A 17,230-nucleotide genomic window follows, 5' to 3' on the forward strand; every position below is an offset into this window, starting at 1 on the left:
ATGCCTAAATTGAAATTATCATCCAATAATAAATCCACCTAACATAAAATAGTAATATATCCAATTACATATTTATCATCATCAACATAAATTCACATACACCATAGGCTAATTATTTAATAATATTTTCATTTTTTAATTATGACACATGTTCATTTGTCTAGTGATAATAATAAGAGTTGGAAAATAAAATATATCCCTTAAATATGACATTTCTTCTTGAATTTAAATATGATAGTCTCAGTGTGCCTAATTTTATTTAAATAACATAAATTTATTTTAAATATTTTATTAATTAAAAAATAAGGCATAATTACGATTATGGATATGTCTATGAACAATTACAGTATGAAAACAGCAAGGCCAGTTATAAGTGATTTAGGAGCTAATGAATGGCACTAAAATTTAATTAAAAGGTTAAGGTTGAAACTCAAATTTGATTGATCTTTTTGACGACCAACACCTGTCGATCTGCTTCTAGAATATGCATCTTCAAAAGGGTCTAAAATTATAGCCTACAGTTAATATCAAAATAATTGCAAGAATTTAGCATATTAAAAGCAATAAAAAACTGAAAAATTTGAAGAATAATCGAAGAAGAAATCTAGCTAGTTCAAAACTTAAATCCGTGCGCAGGAAAACAAAGCAACGAAGCTTCAGCTTCAATGGCAATTTTGACTTCAGTGCCCTTGCAAACACTGTACTTTAAAGACTTACCATCAAACAGTCTGCATATGTGAATGAAGGTAAAAAAAGAATAACTGCAGTCAGACTCGCTTTTCTAGAATTTCTTGAAAATTGATATATTAAACAAGTCTTTTATGTTGACTAGGTAAATCTTTCTTATTATTTTTCAAATTTTTCAGTGACTTTCTAGTAAAAAGGTTTAATTTTTGTACTAAAAAAATTACTTTAAGAGACAATAAAAGAGCCGTTCCAAATGAAACCTAAGTTCAAATGCATTAAGCAAATTAATTAAAATATAATGCTTGCGATGCAGTATTTCTTGTCATTTCATCAGAAGATTCAGACTAGAATGTGAGAGCAAGGCTGAAGACACGTCAAAGGAAGAGTATTAGCTAGTGATTGCAGGTAATAAGATCAGATAACCTTCGAAATCTTTCTCAGTAAATTGAAATCAATTTCCTCTTTCGGTCCCTCAATTGCATGTTGATCTGCCTATCATTTATTTTATCTATTCAGGAAGAGTATACTATTTTACATCTATAGTCTTGCAGAATCATGTTTGGTGAAATTTTAAGACATTTACTCTAAGGAACTCTGCTTCCTAAATGAATAGCCAACAAGAATGATCAGAATGGAAGTAGCTAGTTTTTCTACTTCGAAAATTTGTGTGACAGATATTTTTAACTGCCCGAATTTGATCAAAGTACATTTTAGAGCCGTCTAATTTATTTTTAGATAACTGTTACATATATTTTGATTGATTAGTCATAACTCTCTCTCTTTATATCAAGACCCTAATTTTTTGTCAAGATAAAAATTTCAGTTCTATAAATTCCTCACTTTTTTCTTCAAAAGAGACGCCCACCTAAGGGGTTTAAGCAAGTCGGGGGTTGGGGGTGTGGAATAGATTTGTTTTAAACCATAACACTAAGGCTTCATCTGGGACAACTTTCATACTGATTTCTAAAAAGGCTTAAGTAACTAAAGGGAAAATAAGAAAAAAAAAAATCATGCTAAAAAACATGCATGCAAAAGAGGAAGCAAAATATGAGATTCAAAGCCGCAAACGAGCGTTAAAACCTCAATGCAATCCTTACCTTCAATCCGTGAATGGATAGGTCATGACACTAATGGATTTGGGCGGCAACTGGGGCGATCATGGTATGGCCAACTTTTTCATGCAGAGTGCAGCATCTACGAATGACAAGTTACAACGTTGCGCGGGATAGGAGAAGGAAGAAAGGAAATTTTGGAAGAAGGGAATAGCAAGCAGCACTCGAGCAGACAAGCAACAATAGGGAAAAAAATTTAGCAGGGTCAGAACTCTAAAATTACCTCATATAAACTTTATTTTTTTTTTAAGGCAGGCATGCCCACCCTGAACCATATGGGGATCAGCCCCTACCTCTTACTATCAACCCCCTCTCTCTCAAAATAAATGATGAAATAAAAACTAAATCAATTTTCCCAATTTCTTATCAATTGGTCTACTTCATATTCACTCATTTTAACGATATTTACAAGTTTCTTAGAGAGAGAAAAATTTGTACAAAAATTTTATAATTTCATCAAGTATTATTATAACATCCTACAACTAGACTAATTAATTTCTTACTTTGTCAACAACAGATATGTCGAATTCTTCGAACAACATTCCAAAATCAAGTAAGGATAACATCAATGGAAGGAATGCACTTATTTCTACAAGTAAGAATATTTTTCAGCATCCCCTTCTTAATCAGCTTGAAAAGAAATAACAGCTTAATGATGCATTCTTCAAGTCTCATTAGTGTTCGTCTTATTTTATACTTGCATTGCAGCATCAATCATAGTTGGTGGCATTGTAATAATAGTTATTGCATATCTAATGATAAAGTGTATTCAGAAGATCAAAATGTATTTTCGAGCCTCTCGTGTCATATCCGATGAATCCTCTGAAACAACAAGCAAAATTGTTGAAAGAACAAACTATGTTTCAATGACTACAAATGACATCCTTAGACATGTAACCATGGAGAGGTTTCTACACGACATCCAAAAGGAGAAGCCTATAAGATTAACTCCACATAATCTCAAAGAATTCACCAATAACTTTGCCGTGAAATTGGGTTCAGGTGGATTTGGAGTGGCATATAAAGGACAGTTTCCAAATGGCATTCAAATTGCAGTGAAGGTTCTGCACAGAATCCTGGATAAGAAAGCTGAGGAGCAATTCATGGCGGAAATAGGCATAATCATAAAAACTAATCACATTAACCTGGTCAGGCTATATGGGTTCTGTTATGATTCTGAAATAAAGGCACTTGTATATGAGTACATGGAAAAAGGCTCACTCGACCGATATTTGTTCAACATTAAGCATAGACTTGAATGGCTAACACTGTATGAGACTGCAGTTGGAACAGCAAAGGGAATTCGTTATCTTCATGAAGAGTGCCAGCAAAGAATACTGCACTATGACATAAAGCCTGAAAATGTTCTTCTTGACTCAAGCTTCTCGCCAAAAGTTGCTGATTTTGGACTTGCAAAGCTTTGCAATAGAGATGCTACTCATGTCACTAACACGGGAAGAAGAGGCACTCCTGGCTACGCTGCACCTGAGATGTGGCTGCCATTGCCTGTAACACACAAATGTGACGTCTATAGCTATGGTATGCTTTTGTTTGAAATAATAGGGGGGAGGAGGAACTTAGAATTGAATGCAAATGAAAGCCAAGAGTGGTTACCAAAATGGATATGGAAAATGCATGAAAAAGGGCAGCTAAGCAGAATGAAGTCCATTTGTAGGATTGAAGAGATTCAAATGGAGAAGGAAGAAAGAATTTGTAAGGTTGCACTCTGGTGTGTTCAGTTTAAAGCCGAGGCAAGGCCTTTGATGAGCAATGTGGTGAGGATGTTAGAAGGGCAAGAGGAGATCATGACACCTCCTAACCCATTCCTGTACTTTGCCTCATATGAAGCAACTTCAGGGGTGAATAATGAATCAAATTCGACTAGTTCAATGTCCACTACTTCCATGTGAAATTTTTTGCTTCTGATAGTTTTTTTATAATATTTTTACAATTTTCAAGACTGTTTACTATGCATATTTAGGCCCTTAATACTAGAAGCAACATCACAGAAATATGTTCCCATTTGTATCAAAGAAACATAAAGGAAGAACCCGTCTGATCTATTATACTAATCAAAGAACTAAATTTTTTCTTCTAGTTTTCATATGCTCAAAATATGGAAATTTTTGTATCATGTTTCCAGTACTCTTAGAGTAATGCTAACAAGTTGAAATCATTTGCGAATCTCTCTTTACTAATTTATGAACATGCATAATCAATGGCAGGAAGGTATGAATGATTTTTCTTCATTCCCATTGAATGCAATCAATCTATTTTTTTTTTTTTTTAAACCGTGGTTAAATGGTGAATGATGACTTTGTTCTCAAATATATCATCACGAATTGACATGAATTGGCTCATCTAACTGCCAAACAAACTGAAGGAGCAAAAAAAGTTTGTGAAACTCCCAAACATACCAGAGTGTAAAAGAAGTATATTCACACCATAACAAATCAAATCTATCCTGGACTATCCTAGCTCAGACCGACCTAGGCAAGTCATATTCCTCATGCATTTCTTAATGAGGAGGGGAGCAACTAGCAAGGGCTGCAATGCGTAACTACGGCCATCTATCAAAGGGCCAAGTGGATTTGCACCTCAGAAACTAATGACCAATGAATAGCATGTTGGTGCCCTCAATTACCACAAACATTCATTAATTTGGATGTACTAAATAAAAAATATATGAAAATTCTATATTTACTTGTGATCATACACTCAAGCTCATTTTAAATCATTTGTTAAAGATTTTCTTCTCAAGATAACAAAGAATTCCAACCTTTCTTCTTAAGCAAGGTTACTTGTTTCAATTGAAGCTACCTAAGAATCATATCACCTTGAACTTTTTTCAATTGATTCATTGCATGGAAGCCAAAGCTTCTAGTAATAAAGGGATGGGAACATCACCCTGAACCTTTAAAAAAAAAGTTATAGTTCAAGATTAGTATTATTGGTTGATCCCTGGCATAATCCATGCTCAACCAGTTGAACAATGAAAGCTCATCGGAATTTTGATGAAGTTTACTTCTTTGTAAAGAAGCGAACATAATCACAACATTTTATTGTTGTTGAACATCAACCATATTTTCAATGGCTGATTTATTATTGATAAACTTCAATAACAAATATTAGCCATATTGTTTTCTTGAAGTCAAAAACTATACAAATTTCAGTAAACAGGTGAGGACAATCACAACCACTTACTTTCATAAACATCTATTGCATTTTTTATATTCCTAGATAGCCACTAGTCAAGGCTATAAATAGGGTTAATGGTGTGAGCTCATTAAGTCTCACACACTCATTAGTGATTCTCTTCTACTCTTTACGAGAGTAATCAAAGTTTTCCCTTTCCAATTGATTTAGGTTTATTTAAGAGCTAGGAGATCAAAGTTTTCTAATTGGTGCAAACTCCAAAGGTTATTTATATTTCCTCTTACTGTAAAGGAGAACTTTAATTAAGGATATTATATGTGCTATAAGCCAAAAGTTTCTATCCTTAGATTGGAGATGAGAATGGGTGGCTAACCGGATATACTGACCTCCATCTCGAGGCCAGCTCGAGTGAATGTGGCGAGACGATGACCGATGAATGCAATATCATTTGAAATGTGTTTGAGATGTCGTGACCATGATTAAAAGGTCTCAAATGTGGCCCATTCACAAAACACATTGCTTTGGTACATCAAGAGCATCAAAATCACCAAAAAAGGACCCTTAAAATCGATTCAGTTAATTATGATGAAAATGACAGACTATAGATTTGACTTCATACAAAAGTTGGTTGAGCGTTATTTGTTCACAAAAATGAACTTTGTTGATCCGTTTAGAATGTTGAAATTACCTAAAAAGAATGCTCCAATTGCAAGGGTTGGTCATACCAAAATGAAAGTCAAAATTTGCTCTCGCACGAAGTATTGACACAAAATTCAAAGGCATGAAGAGCGCTAAATTTACATGAGAGGTCATCACACGTTATTTGCGCTAAATTGAAGGATATGAATAATTTTGATTTGAATTATTTTTTTCTAATTTTTTTCTCTATTGTTTCATTATTAAAATTATTATAGTAGGGTTAAAAAATTCAGAATTCCACTTAGGTGAACATGCATTAGTTTGGGCTAAGGGTAATTAATATTTTTATTAATTTTCCCATTTAATCACCTTTCCTTGTCAAACCACGTCCATTCCTGATAGAAGCTCTAAGTTTTAATTTTTTTTCCAATCGCCTAAAGGTTCCTGGAGTCAAGGATTGGTGTTAGAATCGGGAGTAGGTTATAAGGTTGGGGGAAAGAATCGAGTAGGTAGAAATCGAAGGAGAAGGGAAGAAGAGAGGAAGAGGAAGAGGAAAAGGAAGGGAAGAAGAGAATGGAGAAGAAGAAGAAGAAAAGGGAGAGGAGGAGACAGAAAAAGGGAAAAGTATAAGGTTCAAAAATTATAATATTATATATATATATATAAAGTTTCTTATTTAAATATATTCAATTTTTATTTTAGGCTTAACATAGAATTTGAGGGGAATTTTGGAAATTTAAGCGGTGTCCGAGGAAAGAAAATAATGAGGGAAAAGTCTTTTTTGGAATAAATTGAACTATAATTATATGATTCTGATAGAAATTGTATGAGTTGTCAAATTAAAGAATTTGGATTGTTGTAGGTGATATACACACTCAAAAGGCTGTGAGGTGTCTAAATTGAAGAAAAGACAAGATATATAAATTTTCTAATTCATGACACTTGATCGTAGTCTTTTGTATGTGCAATTGCATTTGAAATAAAGTGTGGTATGTAATATTAAAATTTCTTCACATAGTTGGAGGTATACTCGCATTTTAGCATTTATTTATGAATAATCAATTTTTATTATAACACACTTTTAAATGAAAAGCAAGTGATATGTATAGTTTTTCTTTTATGCATATATGATATTATTTATTTAGTTTAAATCAACATATAACAGGTGTAATGATGAATTAAATGAAGTGTTAAGAACATGTTAAGCCTAAGAAATATCATGTTAGGTGATGGGTGGGGAATGATATATTGATGACACCTGCACTGGTGCGATAATGCAATCCAATGGAGGCATAGCAACCTCAAGAGGCAATATGACCTTATTGTAGTTTGGTAGCAAATGCTGGTTTCACCTGGAGCACTTTTGAACATTATGATAAAGCATTAAGGGCAAAAGCTTATATTATGATGATGACTTGTACCTAGACATCTTGACATGATATATTTTTGGGCTAGAGGTGACATGAACTATGAAAGAGAAGATAAGTAAAAAATATATATTTGTGATTAAATACATGATTAGATATATAAATCAACTGACATTATATGGTTCTACTTGTTACATTGTGATAAGAAATATGTTATTATGATTTCATGTGAGCATATTAATGTTAAATGATTTTTATAAACATCTTATTAATATTATTATTTGATATGTGAAGAAGGCATAGATGTTGGTGTGTATAGTCATATTCACATACATATTGGTTGATGTTGTTGTACACAAGAATTATATTTTAGAATTGCTCTCATTTTAGCCTCATAACTTATCAAACTTTTATTCTGACTATTTTTATCTTGAAGGGCAATGATAAGATTATGGCTAAAAAGAACAAAGTTTGATATATACTTTATGTTTTGTTATATATAGTTGTAAGATAAATGTAGATTTAAGGTATGTAGGATGTTTATTATTTGATGTTTTTTGGTTGATAATTTCTATGTAGATATATATATATAATCAATGAAATGTTTGGAATGGTTCCGCTTCATTAATGAATATGTGAAATTCATCATGAATGTTGTTGAAATCTTAATAAATTTTGAATGTAAGATGAATTATATGATTTCCTTTATATTGTCCTGCCTTGAATGGTAGAGGGTTAGCATGGGGTGTGACATAAAGTGATATCAAGATTAAAATTTTGATATTCAATACGAAAGTGGAATTTGATTTAGTATTAATAAGGTAGATAATAGAATATAATATTATTATAACAAAGCATAGGTGGATGTAGTATTTTTTTTTTTAAGAGGAGAGACAAATTCACTACTCTACATTATATGCAATTTATAAGATTAAATACATTACTAAGAGCCTATATTTATAGAAATGATTATTTATTTATTTAATAAACTATAGATGTGATGGCTAAAAGAACATCAAAAGAACTAAAAGTCAGTCAGACAGCTTAGAGATTATGGTAACTCATTAGTTGATGGAATCCACCAATGTATTTGTAAACTGACCATCCAAGCCAATGACTTCGAGCTCAAAGCTACAATCATTCAAATGGTACAAAATTTGTAGTTTTGGGGATCCCCTGAAGAAGATCCAAACCTACACATTCCTAGTTTCGTAGAGATTTGTGCCACCTTCAGGTATAATGGAGTCTCTAATGATGCCATTAGATTTGAAGTTGTTCCCATTTTCATAAAAGGTCCATTTTTCCATGAAATCCATGAAAAAAAGACTTCTCACATACACCACTTTCTGCCCACAAGGAAGATCTAGGCCAATGCTGACAAACAACTCAAAGAGGTAATCCTCATCTTTGTCGAAGGTGGTGGAGCCTAGGGTTTTGCCCTTAATTTGATTTGACACAAGCTATCCATCAAATAGAAGATTCAATAACATAAGGCAACATGAAAATGAAATTCTTAAGTATATTTTCTATTTTTATGTGTAAATGTTTGCTTTCAATAGTGATAATCCTTTAATCTATGGCAACAGAGGGTGTTCGTCATCTAAACCAAACTACTATTAAATATATGACTACATTCCCTATATGTGTGCATGATTCACTTGTCTATCTTATAGTAGTCACATGATCAAGTTTGGTTGGATAGATTTCACCTTTATCCTCATTGAAAAAATATTATAAAGAGATTATTTTCCATCTCACATTAGCCAACTATTGATGTATGGGATCCTCATCAACAAGTTTTGTCCATCAACATTGGCTACATCTATTCCCAATAAATGAGGTTTAGTTTCATATAAAAAAAATAAAATCATAACGATTGCAAATAGGAATGAATACCTAAAGAGTATAGAAAGAAAAACTTATATTTGCAATCACTCTCTCTATTCCTTCATAAATATCATCTTCCTTTTGCCCTCAATTTGTCGAAAATGTTTACCCAAAAAGATCCAAAAAAATCCTAATTTTCATCCCCTTATAGTTCCAAACTTTTATTATAAAGATTCCCCCTAAGAAGGGTCCATATTTTGGCTTTTTGAATAGGCCAAATTAATGTTGGTTTTATGTTAAGTACTTGGGTGGCCAACTTGAGCACCTTAGTGCTAACTGCTAATTATGGGCAAGACAATTTTTTTATTTTTTATTTTTGCGATTAAAGAAATATGTGTCTTAACCCCAAGACCAGATGTCTGATTGTTGGATCACGTACATGCATTGAGCTCACCATCTAAGATATAGCTTTCCACTAGTTCTAATGCCTTAGTGCATGGAGTGAGCATTTGGCGTCTTATCTAGTACCTATTAGCCCAAGCTGGTCATATGCACATCCGAGCCGCCAACTATGATACACACCTTCGATCTTGCACGTGAAATTCTTAAAAAATGGAGTTCTCACAAATCAATCAAATATTATCAATTAATGCAACGGATTTCTTAAAATTGACAGAAAATAACTTGAAGATTACAATGATCTAGTTGGGAAAATGGTACTAAAATGATATCTATCAAAACATATGGATTTTTGTAATTTCAGGATGAATGATTCACATTTATAGAACTCAATTAAATTGATAATTCATTCAGAATGAAAATTTAACATTTAATTTTTTTTTAAAATGATCCATTATATTCGTCACGTGCAAAATCATAGATAATATGTTACAGTTTTGTTTTGTATCAGTTAAATTATAAGAAAATTTTATTTACAGCTATAAAAAAAAAATCATTTTCAACAGTTCCTAAGAGTTGTATTTCATTTCATAACTTGAGAACCAAAGGAGTTCATCATTTGTAAGTTTAATTGGGTATTCCACAACGATCAAAACTTTGTAAGATGGATTTTTAGCTTTTTATTTCTCATGGGGAGGTGTTTGACAGATTTGCTAGGTTAGTAAGTAGGTGGTGGAAGAGGATTTATGGACAGATTTATGACTAATAAAATTCATAAATCACCCCTCATCTCATGAAGAAAATAAAAAATAAACTACAATTAATCGTCATAATAAACCATAGTATTTGATCTGGTGATGGGTCTTATTGGAGCTTTATGAGATCATTTTGCATTATTTCATTCTTGCTAGGTAGCATAGATCCTTGATTTTAAAATATATAATTTCTCGTTTGTGTTATTCCTTGCCAACTTTAGGAAAGGTTAGTGAGACAACATGCAGATAGAAGATACAAGCAAGCGTGCCTTCTCTTTCCGCCATTTCTACCGTTGAGTTCTTCATTTCCCTGTATTATTACTACTTTTCAATGCTATGGAAAGGCAAAACTTGAAATCTACTTGAGCCAAATTCAGTCATCTAAACTAATCAATTTCAAGTTAATTTTTGAACTGCTACATATAAAAAACTGATAGAAGATACAAGCAGCTTAAGTACAAAAACCATTTCTTAGCCAACACATAAACTAAACATCAAATTATTTAATTGTAGAAAAAAAAACTTAACAAAAGCTCTTGGACGTGTGAGACAACATGCAGTATTGCCGTTCAAAATAATTTTCTGCTTTCAGCTCACCTGTTAGAAGAGAGGCGTGCCATTAGCAGTCTTCGCTTCCTGTACGACTTTGGAACACAGGAAGCTCGGCTGGTTGGTTGAAGATAGAAGCCTTGCCCACATTCTGTCAGTTATCACAACCTTGTTTCGTGATTCTGTCACCCTCTGAAAACCATTTCATTAAATTAATTAGAAATTTTCATTATCCTTTTCACAATATTGTTTTCAATTTATATGAAAACCAAACAAAATGTCAAGTATTTATATTTCTGAAGTTTCATGTCCTATCATATGATTAATAGCTACACATGTGGCATTCCAACATTAGATAAAATAACTTTTTTTTGGGACATGTAGGCAAATTAAGACAAACTCACAAACACATCACATGTAAGACTCGAATTCAAGACCTCCTGATTGATAGCCAAAATTTCTGACCAACAAACCAAGATGAGCTGCGTCATTAAATAAAATAACAGTGGCAGAATCTGAGAGGGACTGAGGTAGCTCTTGCTCCCCTAAATTTTTTTAAAAAAATCTTTCACAGGTTACTTGATATAAAAGTTTTAACTTGAAATTAATTATTATTAATATATATGATCCTGCAATTATTTATAAAAATACTTGGAGAACTGTTATGGTAAAATAAACTGTTATTTGTATTACAGTTTTTTCCTCTTTAAAAAAACGGTCGGATAATAATTTTTTTTTTATAGTTAACATTCACTAATAAATCTGATTGTAATAATAATCTGCTCTCAATACATAAATATATATAAAAAAAAAGACCAAGAAAGTATTAGAAAACCCTCTCTAATGTTGAGAAAATCCTTTCACCTGACCATGAGGATGAAAAATAAAAAAAATATTGAAGAGTAAGAAAAAAAAACGATACTTACATAGAATGGTATATATGTATGTCTGCCATTGACAAGTCCAACAGTAAAGCCAGTATACCCAGCCATGGCGCCATGGATAGCACTATGAGCTAGCAGTGTGCAATAAACATTGTCAGATGCAATGCTAGGGATTGCACGGATCATATATGTGGGATCTGCATGCCATCAATTGGAAAGGTTAAGGATATGTTGATTGTGCCATGCATAGAGGATGTGAAAATTATACCTATATATTTGAGATTTATCACCAAATTCTGTTTTCTTGTGAAGTGATCCTGCATTAAAAACATAAAGACTCCGTTAATGACAGGGTTTTTTTTTTTTTTTTTTTTTTTTTTTTTTTTTTTTTTGAGAAAAAAATGAGTAATCAGTCGGAGTGATCTCGATTTAGAAAGGAAAGCTCGGTCTCAAATTTCTCGTATACATTTTGGGTATGCATTTATTAAGAGAAAATTAGTTGGGTAATTGCCATGAGAAAAAATAAAATTTTTAAAAATGTTGTATGTATTGAAAACTTTTTTTTTTAGAAAAAAAAAAAATAACTTTTTATAGCTACTATATTATAGTGGATCTGGTTGCGTAAAACTCACCCCATATAAATATTTGAAAAGTACTAAACACATTGCAGCATAAAACGATAATTTGTAAAATAAAGCTATGAAAAAGCCGTATCAAACTTATTATTTTTAAGTTAAAACAAAATATGATTAAATTGGAAAAAAAAAAAAAGTTAGCCCCGAACAGAAGTATGTGAGTGATTTGTAAAGTAAAGTTGTAAAACAATTATCCCAACCATACTATTTTAAGTTAAAACAAAAAAATTCCAAACAGCAACTCAGAGTGATGATTTGTTGAACTGAATTTTAAAAGAAACCTACTGCCCAGTTGTAATAACGTGCTAATGCAGCAGATGAACTATCGAACTGAGAAAGAGAAGTTCTATGTACTGTAAAAGCATAACTATTAGCATCTCCAACAATAATCTGAAGTAGTAGTGTACCTTTATTTTCTGAGATAACCATAGTCCCACATCATAAAGCAACTTATTACCAGAGGCATCATGTTCTGCTTGTTTCATACTTTCAGCAACAAGTTCTTGCCCGGCACCCTCAGCAACAACGATAAGAATGTGGCCATTTTCTTTAATCCGCTTTTCTATGTATTCTAAAAGCCCGCCATTTCCTTCCAAGTAAAAGGGTGATTCTGGAATCAAGCAACAGTCCTGAAAAAGATCAAAATAAAAAAATTGGAACTACATCAGTCAGTTTCAGTAGAGAACATTACAAAGATACCGAAAAAAAACATCCTCAGCATATAATGCAGCAGCGAACAATGCAAATATCTCAAACGACGGTGCAAAACTGGATGACAATATTTGAATTATTGATAAATTGTGCATTACCACATCTCTGCTTGCAAGTGTAGCATACATAGCAATGAAACCTGCACAATTGGAGCCAATAAACAAACATCAAATTTTAGAATATAGCAAAAGCTTTTTGGTTAGTTTGACAGACTAATGAAAAAAATGGTATATCAAAAAAGATAGATGTTTATTAGTTTAGCTAATCAAATATTCATCTAGTTACAGACTTTTCTTATTCAACTATTTTCTTAATAGAAAAAAAAAACTAATAAAAGCATTTAATCCTTCAAGAAGCTTGCTGTACATAGGAATAACTGATCACAGAATCTATGTCTGCTGTTGAGAAGAACAAATTTTAATTCAATGCATGAATGTCAAGGCAGATCAGGATATATATATATATATAGAGAGAGAGAGAGAGAGAGAGAGAGAGAGTAGAAAGGGTTTTTTAGAGAGAGAGAGGGGGAGGGATATGAGAAAAATAGAGGGAGAGGGAGAGAGAAAGAGAGATAGGAAGAGAGAGAGAGAGGATAGAGGAGGAAGAGGTTGGGTATGGGCTTAGGTAGGTGCGGGTTTGGCCAAATATTGAGCAAGCGACGACAAGTTCGGTCTCCATGAGTGGTGTGAAATGGTTACACGCAAGCCAACGGCTGAGGGAGAGGAGCAGGTGTGGTGAGTTGCAAGTGGTTGGTTGTTTGGTCTGAGAAGGGTGGAGAAAGAAGGGTTTCGTCGGTTTAGGGCAAGAGAGCCTATCAATTATGAGAGTGCTAGGCTAGCAGCGACTTGGGTTGACGTATAGATCGAGCAAGGAAGGTGTATATGTATAAATGACTTCACATATGTCTTAACAAGTAGTAGTCGGGTCTTGATGAAGAGACTTGCCCTCAATAGGAGAACCTTTGGACATTCGCCCGTGCTAGTCAGGGGTGGTGCATTAGGAAAATCACTTGTCACTCATCCCTATCTCAGTCATCAGCTCTCATTGTACAACCACTGCCCTCTCCCAAACTCAATTACGAGAAGCATCTCACCCCAGGATACCACTCTCTCACCAACATACATGCTCACCTATTCCCCTACAACGAACCATGACATAGTCCAAGATTACAACTCTCAACCAATCTGCCACTACAGAACTTGGCCAACCAACGCTAGCCCACAACACACCGATCATCATGGTGCTCACCCTCTATGCCACTCGACATTACTTCATTCGCCCAAAGATGAATTCTCCATCCTAGCTCTCCCACCCATTAGATAGAGACACGCGTGTATAGTATGGTGTAGCTTTGAGCATGTAATCCATGTAGCATTGTATTTTTAACTTTTTTTTCATTTTGTCCTTGTTGTAGCCCTTAAAACCCTATAAATATAGGGTGATGAGTAATGTTCAAGACAAATTTTTAGAAGATGTCTTTTGGACTAGCAGGAAATTTTCTACTTGCTTAAGATCTCTAATCTTCATCTACTCTTCTTTTACACTCTCTATTCTTGCTTACAAGTTCATTTGCTCTTCAGGCAGACTAGCTAGTAAGGTCAGGTATCGCATATGGATAAATTTGGATCCAATATCCTTCGGTGAGCATAGAGTAATGCCCTTGATAAGAAGACAAGTCCTACAAAATGAGCAACCTCAGCATGAATCTTCAGCAAACATGAAGAATGCCAAATTTAATACCTAGCGTGACTTGTAGGTGATAGAGGAGTGACAGATGAAGACAATTCAGGATGCCCTAGGCAGCCTCCAAGAATGACTACAATTTAAAGTGCAGATAGCGCCCCTTAAGGATTCTTTGATTTAGCAGAAAACTGTAATCACTCAAAAAGAGCACTGACTTTGACACTATCCCAAACTACAGTCGCACTATCATGAGCGGCGAAGAAAATAGTCCGTCGGCTAAATAGGTCAAAAGAGGAGAGTTCGAGCTCACCAAAACCTTTTGCAAGGAAATTCCAAAGGCGAGGCTTCCTCTGAAGTATGAAGTTTAAAGTGCTTCACTTGGAGTCCTACCGAGGCAAGATTGATCCCATCTATCATATAGCAACATTTGAGTCACTGACATCTCTAATAGATATTGATAACGCCCCTCAAGTGTCGGCTTTCTTCATGAAACTTAAAGAGTCGGCCCTTAGGTGGTTCACTCGCCTGTCAGTGGGAGTGATCACCTCATTTACTATGTTAAAAAAAATGTTTGTGCCACAGTTTGCTGACCCTTAAAAGCCATAGAAGAGCTCTCAACCTATACTGAAGATGAGACATGAGCATGGAGAATTGTTAAGGAGCTTCGTTGTGAGGTTACAAAGAGAGATGCTAGAAGTGAAGAACCTCAAGCCTATTGTCGTTGAGGTCGCTTGACCCAAGGACTAAGAGAAGGTTTGTTCAAGTACGAACTCGACTTGCAGCAGCCGAAGACTCTCACTGAGCTGTTGGAGTTAGCCCCATGTAAATGCATAGGAGTACAATAGGGAGCCTAAATCCTCCTTGAGCACTCGCCCCCACATGGTTGCTGCAAGGAGAGAAAAGTAACGAGGAAGAGTAGTAGAAATAATTCATCTAAGGTATAGAAGGGACCAAAGAGATCGAGCACACATGATTGTCATCACATGGGAGCCAGAAGGTACCCTTACAGCCTATGCCCTTGAGAATCATTGGACCACAAGTTCTAACGGTGCAAGAGCCTCCTCTCACTACTCAACCGTACCCAAAAGAAGTCACCTGCCAACCGCCTACCTACCCTACTTACACTCCCTTAAGAGTCTTAATGTCTAAGCTAATTGAGGACATTCATAACAAAGAGTTCACTAGGTGCCCAACCCATATAAAAGCTACTGCCCATGCCCACAATACCTCAAGGTATTATGTTTTCCCCAAGGATCATGGCCACGACACGGAGATCTGTCGTCATCTATAAATTCTAGTAGAAGAGCTGATCAAGTCCAGAAAATTGAAAGAATTTATGCTCACTAAGCCAGGAGAGAGACCAAAGAAGGCACCCGCCAAAAGAAGAGTGAACACTAATGTCTGCTCATTCGATTTATACTATTGGAGTAGTACCCACAATCTTGGGTGTTTAATGAACAAACTCGCCTGCAAATTTGAAGAGACTACAGGTAGGAGAAGTGAACTCGATGTCTATACCTCACATGCTCCAATAGTAGACGTCGCCCCAATCACCTTCAACAAAGAAGAAAAGCCAAATAAGGGAATCTGCATAACGATGCTATAGTCATCATCGCACTGATCGCGGATTATCATATTGGAAGCATTCAAATAGATAAAATTATATAAATATGATCTTTAAATCTATTTTCATAAAATGAACTTGCATGCTTCCCAACAAACCTCTTTTACAGGACTCTTGTACGACTTTTCGAGTGAACAATGGGAGCAAGAAGGGGTAATCGCTCTACCTATTAATTGGGGAGAAGATGACCACCAATACACGGCGATAGCTAATTTCATCATCATCATCATCCCCGCCACTTATGACGACATATTTGTCAAGCCCCTGCTAAATAGTTTTGGGGCCATGGTATCTACTTACCACATTGTGATCAATTTCAAACCAAAAGAAAAGAGATCACCTGTGAGAGGGGATCTCACTCAGTCATGCACCAGCTACCTAAAATGGTAGAGATAGTGGCTACTACCATTAAAGAGGTCCTACAACTAGACATGGAGCGAGGATAGGGCCAAAAGACCATGGATCAAGTGGAAGAAGTGCCTACTATTGAGGGCGAGCCAAGTAGGACCCTCAAAATATATGCTTCCTTCAGCAAGGAACACATAAGCAAGTTGATCCAAGCCCTTAGGGGCAACTAGGATGTTTTTGCATGGACGGCCACGGAGATGCTAGGGATTAGTGAAGAGTTTGCCAACCGTCAAATCAATGTAAGGAGAGACACCTGACCTATTAAATAGAAAATTAGAAAAACAACTGCTATACTCCCTGAACCAATATAAAAAAAAAAAAAGACTTCTTTCATCACAACAAAATGCATGCATTGCTAAAGATGGTGTCCTTTAGTCTGAAGAATGCAGAAGCAACCTATAAAAGAATAATGGGCAAAGTCTTCAAGGATTAGAAGGATAGGAATATAAAGGTGTATGTGGATGACCTCTTGGTAAAGAGCAAGTCGCCCAACCAGCATATAGAAGATGTAAAAGAAACGTTTGCTACCCCTAAGAAGTACAATATGAGACTGAACCTCTTGAAAAATACTGCCGAGGCAAGGTCAAGAAAATTCATAGGGTTTCTCTTCATGCCATAGGGGATCAAGGTAAATCCTGACAAGGTCAAGGTAATCATGGAGATGTAATAGCCCAGAACAATCAAGAAAGTAGAATGACTCACCAGTCGAGTCACCGAGCTCAACCATTTCATCTCCTGATTGGGCTAGAGGTGCTCACCCTACTTCAAAGCCTCCAGGAATGCAAAGAAAGTCT

General features: G+C 34.8%; 2 protein-coding genes across 2 annotated transcripts in view; one reads left to right on the forward strand and one right to left on the reverse strand.

The window, feature by feature from the left end:
• Positions 1-521: 521 nt before the first annotated feature.
• LOC110111289 (G-type lectin S-receptor-like serine/threonine-protein kinase SD2-5) lies at positions 522-6,181 on the forward strand. The gene has a single exon (XM_020843086.2). It carries the CDS (start codon positions 2,555-2,557, stop codon positions 3,707-3,709), a length of 1,155 nt encoding a protein of 384 aa, XP_020698745.1. The 5' UTR covers positions 522-2,554; the 3' UTR covers positions 3,710-6,181.
• Positions 6,182-10,301: 4,120 nt separating this feature from the next.
• LOC110111292 (ATP-dependent 6-phosphofructokinase 7) overlaps positions 10,302-17,230 on the reverse strand; it is a 44,089-nt gene continuing 37,160 nt past the window's right edge. The window contains exons 8-12 of the mRNA XM_028695959.1: positions 12,820-12,860; positions 12,418-12,639; positions 11,644-11,692; positions 11,418-11,572; positions 10,302-10,683 (exon numbers count right to left, since the gene is read on the reverse strand). Of these exons, the coding sequence (XP_028551792.1) occupies positions 10,543-10,683; positions 11,418-11,572; positions 11,644-11,692; positions 12,418-12,639; positions 12,820-12,860 (608 nt within the window). The 3' untranslated portion in view covers positions 10,302-10,542. The remainder of the gene's footprint in view (positions 10,684-11,417; positions 11,573-11,643; positions 11,693-12,417; positions 12,640-12,819; positions 12,861-17,230) is intronic.

This window comes from Dendrobium catenatum, unplaced genomic scaffold (assembly GCF_001605985.2).
Source record: "Dendrobium catenatum unplaced genomic scaffold, ASM160598v2 fragScaff_scaffold_716, whole genome shotgun sequence".
Classification (NCBI taxonomy): domain Eukaryota; kingdom Viridiplantae; phylum Streptophyta; class Magnoliopsida; order Asparagales; family Orchidaceae; genus Dendrobium; species Dendrobium catenatum.

Excerpts from the sequence above, each read along its gene's own strand:
- LOC110111289 (XM_020843086.2), top strand. The coding sequence starts at position 2,555 with ATGATAAAGTGTATTCAGAAGATCAAAATGTATTTTCGAGCCTCTCGT.